Below are 12,868 nucleotides of genomic sequence, written 5' to 3'. Positions count from 1 at the left end.
TCTCCCTCTTCGTCCCCTCCGTTTCGAGGAAGGGTTACGGGATTGGATCCATGGGAGCAGACGCGAAAGGGCAAAAAAAGCGATGGGCTGAGAGGGAGGGAGGGAGGCATTGGGGAGAGGGGTGGCTGGGAGGAGGAGGGTGTGTGTGTGGGGTGTTGAAAGACCTTTGGGGTGGGTGGAGAATGGAGGAAGAGGAGGAGGAGGGGAGGGCTCAGGAAGGGCCAGGGAAGGAATGACATAGCCTTGGAGGGGAAAAAGGAAATTCGGGTGGAATGAAAAGGAAACACCACCAAACAGATGCAGGAAGGAAGGGTGGGGTTTGTGTGTGTGTGAACAGCCTTCATTTGGGGAGGGGGGGTGATCTCCTACTTAAGGGGAGGAGGAGGAGGAGACGATGAGGAAGCAGGCAGACGGAAGGAAGGGTGGAGATGGGAAGGCTCAGCTTTGGATAACCAAATAGGGAGAGAGAGATTTGGGCTGGGGGGGGTGAGAAGAAGGGGAGGGGGGGGCTGAGCCCCCCCCTTTGCAGTAAAAGAAAGTGCCACCCAGTTCCTGCCTAAAGGAGAGGGAGACCCCTGTCCACCCCCCCATCAAACAAGAGACTAATGTGTTCCCCCCGCCCACCCCCAAAACAAACAGAAGGCAGGGAAAGCTTGGCCTGGGGAGACCCCCCTCCCGGCCTCTCCCGCCTCCCCGTCCAGAGTTAAAAGGGGAATGGGGGGGGGGAGACACACAAACGGCTAAAGACCCCTCCCTACAACTCGGAGCAGCAGCTGCGCTGGAAGGGAGGAAGGCCCCGTCCCCTCCGGCACGGAGGAATCATCCAGAAAGCCGCTTTCGGAGAATGAAGAAGAAGAAGGGAAAAAAAAAAAAAAGGGAAGAGGAGGAGGAGGAAGGGGCTGGACGGTGGGGAGGGGGGCAGGACCCCGCTGCCCCGGCCTGTCCCAGGCACCCCTCCCCGGCCCTCCCTCCCGCCCCCCCTTCTCCACAAAGCCATCATGTCCCTCCTGTTCAGCAACAGCCGCCACCGCCTTGTTTGACCGGAGTGCTGTCGATTCTCAAGTTGGGCCGGTCCCCGCCGGCCGTGGCCCCGGGGCCCATCCGCTTCTTGATCTCGGCCGCCATGGTCATGAAGGACTGCTCCACATTGGTCGCGTTCTTGGCACTCGTCTCCAGGAAGGGGATGCTAAGCGAGTCGGCAAACTCCTGGTTGCGGGTGGGGAGGAGACAGAAGAGGAGGAGAGGGTGAGGAGAACGAGCGAGAAACCAGACCGGGATTTGGGGGGGGGGGGAACGGCGAGTCCTCGGACTTCCGACCGCCACTGGGATCAGATGATCAGATGCTCCCACCCGCCGGACGCCCCGCCCCGCCCCCGATCTTGACTGGGAATGGAGGGACAGTGTTGTGGCCCCTCCAGCTGCCAAATTAGAGTAGGAGGCGGCGGCCTGGGAGTCAGGGCCAGCATGAAGGCAACCTGAGAGCTCCGAGGGGGGAGAGGGGATGGAGCTGGCAGAGAGAGACAGAGGCAGAGCCTGGGCCACCTGTCAGCCCTCAGATGGAGAGTCAACAGCCGCCAGGTCTGGAGGCGGCTGAGGAGGAAGAGGAGGGACAGCTGGGTTTATTGCCTAGAAAGAAAGCAGAGGAGAGGAGAGCAGTGGAAATCTATGGGCCGGTCCTTGGGACGGAAGAATCACCACTGCTAGCGAAGCCCCACCCGAGCTCTGGGGATAAAAGGCAGGGGGCGGAGATGAATTAGGTGTGGCAGACAACTATTCTCCTCCCGGACGGACAGACTTGTTAGACTGCGGTGAGAGACTTTTTGCCGGGGCTGCCAGCGCTAATAAAGGTAGCGTTGATTGATTTCCGAGGGTTTGCCGTGTTTGGGGAGCTGGGTCTGAACAGAGAGACCCTGACATTCCCACAGCTGGAGGCTCACCTTGGCGGTTGTGTAGTCCACCACCTTCTTTGTGGTTAAGTCACACTTGTTGCCGACGAGCAGCTTGTTGACATTCTCGCTGGCGTAGCGCTCAATCTCTTGCAGCCACTGCTTGACGTTGTTGTACGATTCCTGGACGACGGAGGGAGGAGGAAAGTGAGTACTGAAGGAGCCAGGTGCTACTCCCACACCCATAACTCTCGAGGGGGATCTGAAAGGCCAGATTGGCATTCCCCAGCCACGATTTCCAGGTGGGAGGACTTCAGTTCCCAGAATTCCACGCAGGAGGACTTCAAACTCCCAGAATTCCAAGCGGGAGGACGTCAACGCCCAGAATTCCAAGCGGGAGGACGTCAACTCCCAGAATTCCATGCGGGAGGACGTCAACTCCCAGAATTCCACATGGGAGGACGTCAAACTCCCAGAATTCCATGCGGGAGGACTTCAACTCCCAGAATTCCATGCGGGAGGATTTCAAACTCCCAGAATTCCATGCGGGAGGACTTCAAACTCCCAGAATTCCATGCGGGAGGATTTCAAACTCCCAGAATTCCACCCGGGAGGACTTCAACTCCCAGTATTCCAAGCGGGAGGACTTCAACTCCCAGAATTCCACCCGGGAGGACTTCAGCTTTCAGAATTCCACATTCGGCATTGCCAAAGGTGAGATTTCTGGGAGTTGAAGTCCAAACAGCTGGATGTGATGAATGGATGCGGCTTTGGGGCACAAAGACCAAGGTTTTGCCACTCCAAAGAAAAGTGTCTTTCCCTCAGGGGTTAAAAAAAATATTCTCCCACGGACCTCCGGTTACCCCCTCAGTCCTGAACTTTCCTGCAGCTGTTTGTCAAGGCCAGGACTTCAAACTCACAGCTGGTGGGACGGCCTGCTTCTCCTCCCCCCTGTCATTATTATTTCATTATTTTGGGGGGAGGTAAATTGAACTCCCAAGGAAATAAAAAAGCACCCCAAACAAGCATGGAACAAAGGCAGAGAAATGATGCGACACGGAGTTTAGTCTCCGCTTTGATTTTTGCGTCTTGCCCAAGGTGTGTAATGAGCCTCCATGGTCCTGTCCCTCTGCTGCTTGAATGACCCCACCCCCCTCCCCAGTGCCACTCTTACCTGATCCGTTACGTCATAGACCACGATGATGCCATGGGCCCCTCGGTAGTAGCTGGACGTGATAGTCCGGAACCGTTCCTGCCCAGCTGTGTCCCACTGGAGGAAGGAGAAAGAGCCATTAAAGCACTCTAACCGGACAGAACATTAGAACTCCCAGAATTCCCTAGTCAGCATGATTTAAGGTGGGTGGGCTTCAACTCCCAGAATTCCCCAGCCAGCCTGCTTTAAGATAGGTGGACTTCAACTCTCAGAATCCCCCAGCCAGCATACTTTAAGATGGGGGGACTTCAACTCCCAGAATTTCCTAGTCAGCATGTTTTAAGATGGACAGACCTCAACTCCCAGAATTCCCCAGCCAGCATGCTTTAAGATGGACGGACTTCAACTCCCAGAATTCCCTAGTCAGCATGCTTTACGAGGGGTGGACTTAAACTCCCAGAATCACCCAGCCAGCATGCTTTAAGATGGGTGGGCTTCAACTCCCAGAATTCCCCAGCCAGCATGCTTTAAGATGGACGGACTTCAACTCCCAGAATCCCCCAGCCTGGGTCCTGGATCTAAAAGCTACATCCAAAGATGTAGTTAATTGTTCAGAAAAAAAAAAGGATTTTTTGATTTTTATCCAGAGGCTCCTTCTGGCTTCACACCTGGAAAATGAAACCAAACCCAGACAGAGGTGGCCACCCGGCCTTCAAAACTTACAATCTGCAGCTTAATGGTTTTGCCGTCCAGTTCGATGGTCCGGATTTTGAAGTCTACCCCGATGGTGCTGATGTAGCTTTCTGTGTAGGTGTCATCCTAGCACAGGGGGGGGGGGGGGAAATTACGTCACTGCCGAGAAAAATGATTCATTCCATCAATCCTAGCTTTGATCCCTGTTAATTAGCCCGATCCGTAATTCTTAACCATCAAAAGCCTCCAAACCGTTGCAAAAGATAAAATCACCCATCTTTTAAATCAACGCATCTCCCTTGGAAATGGAATTCAGGAGGAGTCTAATCTGTGGCCAACAGCTAAAGGAATTTCATGGGGGGAGAAATCCTTTTTTCTCTCTCTCCAGAGGGGATTTAAGATGGGAAGGTGGGGCCGATAAGGAATTCCAGAAGCACAATTCCTGGGGCTTTTTTTTTAAATGCTTTTATTTCTCTTGGCCTCACCTTCCCTCAAAACACTCCTAAAGTAGCATCCGCTTTGCAACAGGAGGATTAGTAAGAAAAATAGCCATTTGGAGGGGGAATTGTAGATACTCACGGCAAACCGTAGTAAGAGGCAGGATTTCCCTACACCGGAATCTCCAATAAGAAGCAACTTGAACAGGTAATCACTGGGGGGGGAAAAACACAGAGACACATAAACAGATCAAAGAGGGGCAGGAACTTATTTAAATGTGTTTCTTAATCTCTTGGGGGGGGGGAAGCGACTTAATTATCCAGGTAGTCCTCGACTTACGGCCACAATTGAGTCCAAAATTTCTGCTGCTCAGTGAGACGGCGGCTAAGGGAGTTTTGCTCTGTTTCACCACCCTTCTTGCCACCGTTGTGAAACGAGTCATTGCGGTTGTTCGGTTGGTAACACAGTTGTTAAATGACACTGGCCTCCCCATTATTTTGGCTTGACCGAAAGAGGGGGTGATCAGGTGACACACCCACACACACCCACACACCCTGTGACACTGCAGACTTCGTCATAAATAGGAACCAGACGCCAAGTGGCCGAATTTTGACCACGGGGACTCTGCAATGGGAGAAACTGGCCACTAAATGAACTGTTGCAAAGTAAGGACCGCCTCTAATTTATCTCAAGACTCGGCTCTAGGAAGGAGAGTTTTGGCCACGCTTAATGCCTGCGTCAGACCGGCTAACTCAAGCTTTCCCATCCAGAGGTTTTGGGGAATGGATCCTGGACTTCAAGTCCCAGAATCCTCCTGTGGCGTGACCTTTGCCCTGAACTGCAGAAGATCTAGGACCGGGCGAGCAAGTTATCTGTCCCTCCCCAAGATGTGAACGGGGAATGAAGTCGATTGACAGAGGAAGTTTCTTAACCTTGAGTGGCAGGCAGGGAGGTGGGGGGGAAGCGGGCGGAGAGTCACGAGATGGGTGTGCTGGCACTTTTCCTGACTTAAAAGGCAAGGAGGGAGGGGCTGCCCCTAATCGGGGGGGGGGGGGGAAGAGAGGAGTTTGTTTGACTACTGGCCGGATGCTGGGGATGTTGGGGAGGTGGATTCAGGCTCCAGGCCCAGGCAGTGCCAATGAAGGAGAATTATTGGTAGCTCAGGATTGAAAGGAGGTGCAGCAGGACTGATGAGGCTACCTAGATGGGTCATGAAATGTCTGCGAGGAAACAAGTCAGCTCAGAGGGCCCCACAGTCCTCCTCCTCTTGCCCCCCTTCTCATTGTCCTTTACTCCCTGAACCGAACTCCCTTTCAAGACTGATGATGTTGCCTAGTTGGGCCATGAAACGTCTGCAAGAAAACCACTGAGCTCAAAGAGCACCTAAGAACCCCAGAGTCCTCCTCCTCCTCCTTTTCCCCTCTCACTTCTTTTCCTCCTCCCCTCCACAAACCCCCCTCCCTTCTAGCAGTGATGATGTTACCTAGTTGGGTCATGAAAGGTCTGCAAAAGCTCAGAGAACACCAAGGACCCCCCCCCCCAAAACAATCCTCCTTTCCCCCTCTCCCTTCTCCTTCTCATCCCAAACCTCCCTTCCTTCGGATGATGTTACCTAGTTGGGTCATGAAGCGTCTGCAAGAAAACCACCAAGCTCGGATAGCTCAAAGGACCCACAATCTTCCTCCTCCTCCTCCTCCTCCTCCTCCTCCTCACAAACACTACCTCCTTCTAGCACTGATGATGTTACCTAGTTGGGTCATGAAACGTCTGCAAGAAAACCACCAAGCTCACAGAGCACCAAGGACCCCACAATTCTCCCCTTCCCCCTTCTCCCTTCTAGCACTGATGATGTTACCTAGTTGGGTCATGAAACATCTGCAAGAAAACCACCAAGCTCAGAGAGCACCAAGGACCCTGCACCAGGAATTGGTTTCTAGTCCTGTGGAGGTTCAAACTACATCCGACCCCAGTTCCTAACTTCAACTCAAGAGAATGAGGATTATAAGATAGGATGTACAAATAAAACTTTCCCGGGCAAACACACTGCCTCAAAAGCCAGCAGTTACAGGTAGTTCTCAACTTATGACCACAACTGAGCCCCAAATTTAGGTTGCTAGGCAAGAGAGTGAGTTTCGCCCCATTTTACCACCTTTCTTTGGTCGGTTTCTAAGCCTAAAGACTATTGCGGTCTTGTCTTGTTTGTTAAGCGAATCACTCCAGTTGCTAAGTGAAGCACAGTCGTTAAGTGAAGCATACAGTCGTTAAGCGTAGCAAGCTTCCCCTATTGACTTTGGTTGCCAGAAGGCCGCAAATGGTGATTATGTGACACCCCCCCTCCCCACACACACACAGGGACAATGCAACCGTCACAAATATGAGCCAGTTGCCGATGTCTGAATTTTTATTGTGTGACCGTGGTATGCTGCTATGGTCGTAAGTGTGAAAAACTGGTTACAAGTCACTTTTGAAAGTGCCGTTGTTAACTGCCACTAAATGAACAGTTGTAAACTGAGGCCTGTAACCAGATTATCCAGGCTGATGGTGGCCAAGAAAATAAAGGGCAATTTTGATTATACATACATACATTACGCCGATTGCTAAATGCATAATATATTTCCACCACCCCACCAGCTTTTCAGAAGGAAGCAACCGTCCCTAACCGCAAGGCGGCACTTCCTAACGCCAACAGAAAATTCTCTCCTTCTGCCCTGCTCCAATTTTTAAGACCACATCCTTTCTCCTCCAGGGAGCTTCAGAACTAGGGAGGAAAAAAAATGCTTTTAGGCTACAAAACACCCTCCCGACATTTTAAGATCAGAGCTAAGAGCAAGGCTTGCAGTTCTGGGGCATGAACTATTTAAGGCTCCATAGATCCAAGGAGGAGAGACCCCAGCGCAGGTTGGGTTTCCTGCAATTCTCCACAACAGGGGAAGGCCTGGGGGACGTGTTTTGTTTCTCCCAGCATTGGAAAGTAAGCCACAATTCCACCACACAAGGTGTGCCACAAGCACGTGGCAGCTGGGAGTGCAAGAAGTGAGTGGTCCCTAGTTAATGGAACGGGGGGTGGTGGGGGGCAACGGCTGAATGAGACACTTCCTGGTGACCCTTGCTTAAAGATGAGCAAGGCAACCATGACTGACATCTGTCAAAGAGGCTGGAGGCCGGGAGATGTCAACTAACTAAACGTTGAGAATTGGGGAAAAGGGCCGAGAAGAGCAATTAGGATGATTAAAGGCCTGGAGGCTAAAACACATGAAGAACGGTTGCAGGAACTGGGTAGGTCTAGTTTAATGAAAAGAAGGAGTAAGGGGGGGACATGATAGCAGCCTTCCAGTATTTGAGGGGTTGCCCCAGAGAAGAGGGAGTCAAGCTATTCTCCAAAGCACCTGACGGCAGGACGAGAAGCAATGGGTGGAAACTAATCAAGGAGAGAAGCAACCTGGAATTAAGGAGAAACTTCCTAACAGTGGGGATAATGAAGGGCCACTTGTCTGGAATGGTATAGGGTCTCCTGCTTGAGCAGGGGGTCGGACTAGAAGACCTCCAAGGTCCCTTCCAGCTCAATTCTGATTAAAATCCAGATGTGGTTTGAACACCGTCGCCTCCCATCTCTATCCACCATCATGAGGTGGCCTAATCAATGCTGGTAGGTAGGTCTACTCATCGGTCCCACAATCCTGGTTTAAAAGAACCACCTTGAACGATCATCGCCGGAGGTTTGGCTTGGAGAGGGACCCCTCACAGAAGTAACCCTAGTCCCCGACACAACAACAAAAACCATCCGGAATCAGAGCTTGCCACAGGCGACAGCGGAATCATGGCAGAAACAGTCCATTGCAGGCAGTCCTCGACTTACGACCGCAATTGAGCCCCCAAATTTCCCGGTGCTAAGCGAGACGTTTGTTAAGTGAACTCTGCCCCCCTAAATGGTAAAACCATTTTTTCTTGCTGCAGCTGTTAAGCGAATCCCTGCAGCTGTTAGGTTAGGAACACGGTCGTTAAATGAATCTGGCTTTCCCCGGCTGCCCTTGCTTGTCAGACGGTCGCAAAAGGGGATCCCGGGACACTGCAACCGTCATAAATATGAGTCAGCTGGCAAACCTCTGAATTTTGATCCTGTGGGAGATGCTGCAACGGTCGTAAATGCGAATAATGGTCCTAAGTCACCTTTTTTCAGGACTGTTTTTCATACTAAAATAGGAACTAATTGTTTACGCCAGAATTTTGATCACATGACCACAGGGATAATGCAAAGGTCGTAACTACGAATAACGGTCATAAGTCACTTTTTTCAGTGTTGTTGTAACTTAAACAGTAACTAGATGAACTGTTGTAAGCTGAGGACTACCTGTACTTAATTTTGATGTTCTGAGAAGCGCCTCCTGAATTCATGAGTTTGCTTTATGAGGCCACCTCCAAATCAGCCTACGGTGCCTCTGAGCTCCTGCAGAGTGCTCCCTCTGCCTCTTCCACGCAGTGAGTAAAGTCCGACTTCCCGTCACTTGGCATTAAGCAACAGCTATGATGAGTCAGGCTACTACGGGCCCGATTGAATTTGCAACATCGGAGTAACCTTCACCGATCCATCGGATGGTCTCTGATTGAGCAACTGACCTCCCACAGTGCCTGACCAGATACTGGCAGTCCTCGACTTACGACCACAACTGAGCCCAAAATTCCTGTTGTTCGGGGAGACAAAGCGAACGCTGCCCTGTTTTATGACCTTGCGTGCCACGGTGAAGTGAAACCGTTAAGTTAGTGATATGGTCGTTAAGCGAAGCATGCTGGCTCGTCAGAAGATCCTGCGACCCCAGGACACTGTGACCGTCATAAATCTGAACCGGTTGCAGAGGGACTGGGTTTTGATCATGTGACGGGGGGGGAGGGGGCTCACCGGTCGTAAGTGTGAAAAACGGTTCTAAGTCCCTTTTTTCCAGGGTTGTTGCAACTCTGAACGGTCACTAAGCGGAGTGCTGTAAGTCCAAGGCAAGCTGCCCATAACCCCAGACGCCTTTCTACATTCCAGTTGTTGGCACTGCCCTCCGATAATGACGGGCCAAATATCACATTATAAATAACAATTATTATCTAGCCTGCAGCCGTTCCTGTTTGTTCCCCAATTTTTCCACCACTTTGTAGGCAGGAGCTGCAATTAAGAAATAGATCCCAAAGAGAGAGAAAAAAAAAATATATGTTTGTAGTCTGCAGTTTTTTAAAAATACACATCACTTTTTAAACTATTTCACTTTCATTATTAACACTGGCGTATGATGATCTTCAGAATTCATACCAAAGTGAAGGTTAAAAGAAAGTTGTGTCCACATTTATAGTGACCGCTTGAAGTTACGACTGGCTTTAAAAAAGCTACTTACGACCCATCTTCGAACTTACAACGGCCACCCCTCCTTCACACCTTGGAAGTTTTGATTGCCACAGACAAAACACACCAGTAATATGATTCCCCATTGGGGCACTGGGAAACCAACCGGATGTCATGGTACCCGGCTTTACGACCGCTGTAAAAGGAGTCGTAAAATCCAGCCCAGTCAAGTGGCGTCTGGACTTACAACCTAGTTAACCCCTTACAAAATTCCAGGCTTTGTTGTGTCCGTAAGTCGAGGCAAAAATAAGTCTCTACCACCGATAACGCAAGTGATTTACACGCACAAAATAATACAAGGAATAGCTCTGGATAATCCCATCCAGTGACGCTAAAGGCGATTTTTTTTAGAAGGAAACAAGAGCCTGGATTGTTTCGTTTTGGTCTGGCTGCATGATGACCTCCGTCCCCGTGGTTTGCAAAAATGAACTCCATGGCTTAAAGCAATGTGTCAACGCCACCAGAGGGGCAAATTAAGTCCCACAGAAGCTTTCAAAGTGGGGACGGTGTTTATTTTGTCACAACAAACCTCTTAAGGCGTCCCGTGGCACCTTAAATGAACTTTGCAGCGCTCATCGTTTCCTAAACCAGAATGCCAGGAGGACCAAACATGTTGAAGGCAAGCAAATCCTGTAAGAACCTCTAATGACAAAAGAGTGTTTAAATAAACCATTCGCTTCATACCTGAGGGGGGTTTTCCTCTGAAAAAAGCCACATTAAGGGAAGGCCTCAAGGTGAAGGGCAGAGCCAAGGGGAAGAGAAGCAATGTTTACATTAAAATGCAAGGTGTTTAATAGAAGGCACACTTGGATCCCAAAATCTGGTTTTCTGCATCCCAGGACAAATGCAAATAATGTCGAATAATTCCTGATTTTTGCAACAATAACAAAAAAAAAAAAAAAAAAAAACCCGAGCAGAAGAGCTGGAACAATGTGTAAAAGAGGGTTTGGGGTGATTAAAAATGTATAGGAGGCAGGGGATTTCCTGGGTGGGGTAGAGTAAGAAATAGCAACCGAAAATTGGAACAATGTGAGTCCAGAATACACAATAACAGAGTTGGAAGGGGCCTTGGAGGTCTTCTAGTCCAACCCCCTGCTCAGGCAGGGGACCCTATATATGCCCTTCTCCAAGGGAAGGGAGAAGAGAAAAATCGATTAGCTAAATAGGAAAGGGGCTTTGCGATGTTCCTACCTTATATATTAGACCAGGGGACTCCAAACCTGGGAACTTTTAAGGCTTGTGGAAGTCCCAGAATTCCCCCAGCCAGCCACGATTCACCGTCGTTAAGTGAATCTGGCTTGCCCATTGACTTTGCTTGTCAAAAGTTCGCAAAAGGGGAAAAATGACCCTGGGGACATGGCCACAGTCATAAATACGAGTTGCCAAGCGTCTTGAGTTTTGTTCACGTGACCACAGGATGCAGGAATGGTCGTAAGTGTGAAAAACAGACTTAAGTCCCTTTTCTCAGGGCCCTTGTGACTCTGAACCCACTAAGCAAACTGTTGTAAGTCGAGGACTACCTGTGTTACCTTCACAAACCAGCATGAGAAGGGAAGGCTAGCAAAGATTGGCGGTTTTAAAAGCTAACCACTATAAAACACATAAGATTAAAAAAAAACCATTTTTAAAAGCTGAAAAAAGATATAAAGATATAATGGTATGAAAGCATAAAGTTATAAACATAAAGATATAAAGATATCTGCTGCCTCCCTAAGATTTCTGTCACTTTTGCCGTCAGTCAAAAGGACACAAATATCCCAGTTGTTTTGAGTAATAGTTTACAGCCAACTTGTAAACAACTTATTGAGTTGGACTATTAAATCCATAAGGCTGGGTCAGCCAGGAATGATGGCTTTTTAAAAAACAAGCCTAACGTATCCCTTTTTTTGCGGGGTGGGGGTGGGGGTAGAAGCATAAGGGAGAGAAAATTGAAAATTGGCCTTGATGTGGATGATGGGGTTTCCAATCCCACTCATCTTGGAGGAGGGAAGAGTTTGCCGAGCTGTGGATGATGGGGTGATAACTCCACAACTTGAAAGCCAGAAAAGATTAGGAATTTATTATTAACTTAAATATCGTGGCCACCCAACTCCAATGGAGAGGAGGGTGCGGCTGTGGATGATGGGGCTACGGCTCCCCTCTCCCAACAGGGATGTCTCTGGAGGGGGGAAGGAACTGGTCCTGCTGTGGATGATGGGCCCACAACCCCATTCTCGCAACAGGAGGTAAAAACTCCCTGGAGGGGGGAAATGACTCTGCTGTGGATGATGGGTCCACAACCCCATTTTCCCAACAGGAGGTAAAAACTCCCTGGAGGGGGGGAAATGACTCTGCTGTGGATGATGGATCCATAACCCTATTCTCCCAAGAGAGGGTAAAAACTCCCTGGAAGGGGGGGGGGGAGAGAATTGGCTCTGCTGTGGATGATGGGTCCACAACCCTATTCTCCCAACAGGAGGTAAAAACTCCCTGGAGGGGGGAAATGACTCTGCTGTGGATGATGGGTCCATAACCTCATTCTCCCAACAAGAGGTTAAAAAAAAACCCTCTCCCTGCCTGCCGTGAAACATGGGTCACAATTCCACCGTTCAGAAGGCCAACTTCTGAGGGGGGGAGGGACACTCCCCCTGCTGTGGACCATGGGGCCTCAAACCCCTCCTCCCCCCAGGAAAGAGTTGCAACCCCACCCTCCCTCGGCTGGGGATGATGGGAAAGGCGACCCGACCCCCTTAGCAGCCCTTCAACTCTTCCGGCTGAGGGGGTGGGGGAAGCGGCTGATGGGGCGTGTAGTCCTCCCCCCCAACCCCGGGCGGGGCCGATGGGACTTGTAGTCCGGCCGTCAACGAGCCCGGCGGGGCCGGAGGGCCTCCTTCCCGGCTTGGCTGAGGGAAACTGAGGTAAAAGCAGCCCCTTTCCTTCCCTTCTTTCCCTCACGGAGCCTCCCCGGCGGCGGACGACACTCACTATTCGGGGTTCATGGCGGCGGCGGCGGCAGCGGCTCCTCCGCGGCGGGCAGACGAGCGGCTCTGCTGTCGGCTTCACTTTCTTCTTTTTTTCCCCCTTTTTTCCCCTTCTTTCTTTCCTTCCTTCCTTCCTCCGGCCTCCTTCGGGGCTTCCTGCCTGGCGGATCCGGTCGCTCCTCGCACAAGATGGCCGCCGCCGCTCCCCCCGCCCTCACCCCGCAGGGGCGACTTTATCAACGCGCACGCGCGAGGCCCCGCGCGCGGGGCACGCCGGGAGGCGTAGTCTCCGCGCTGAGGTGTTATTTTTGAAGAGGAAACCTTGAGTCAGGTTCTCTCTCTCTTTCTCAATCCCAGC

The 12,868-nt window shown here is 50.8% G+C and overlaps 1 protein-coding gene across 1 annotated transcript; it reads right to left on the bottom strand.

The window, feature by feature from the left end:
- Positions 1-866: 866 nt before the first annotated feature.
- Positions 867-12,860, bottom strand: LOC309399988 (ras-related protein Rab-1B). Its single transcript, XM_081968285.1, has 6 exons — positions 12,515-12,860; positions 4,312-4,384; positions 3,763-3,858; positions 3,061-3,156; positions 1,938-2,069; positions 867-1,206 (listed from the first exon to the last, which is right to left on the bottom strand). The coding sequence occupies exons 1-6, from the start codon at positions 12,526-12,528 to the stop codon at positions 1,012-1,014; spliced, it is 606 nt and encodes a 201-aa protein (XP_081824411.1). The 5' UTR covers positions 12,529-12,860; the 3' UTR covers positions 867-1,011.
- Between the last annotated feature and the right edge of the window lie 8 nt (positions 12,861-12,868).

Source organism: Natrix helvetica (genome assembly GCF_964273705.1).
Source record: "Natrix helvetica genome assembly, chromosome: 16".
Classification (NCBI taxonomy): domain Eukaryota; kingdom Metazoa; phylum Chordata; class Lepidosauria; order Squamata; family Natricidae; genus Natrix; species Natrix helvetica.
This window is presented reverse-complemented; position numbering and strand designations above follow the sequence as displayed.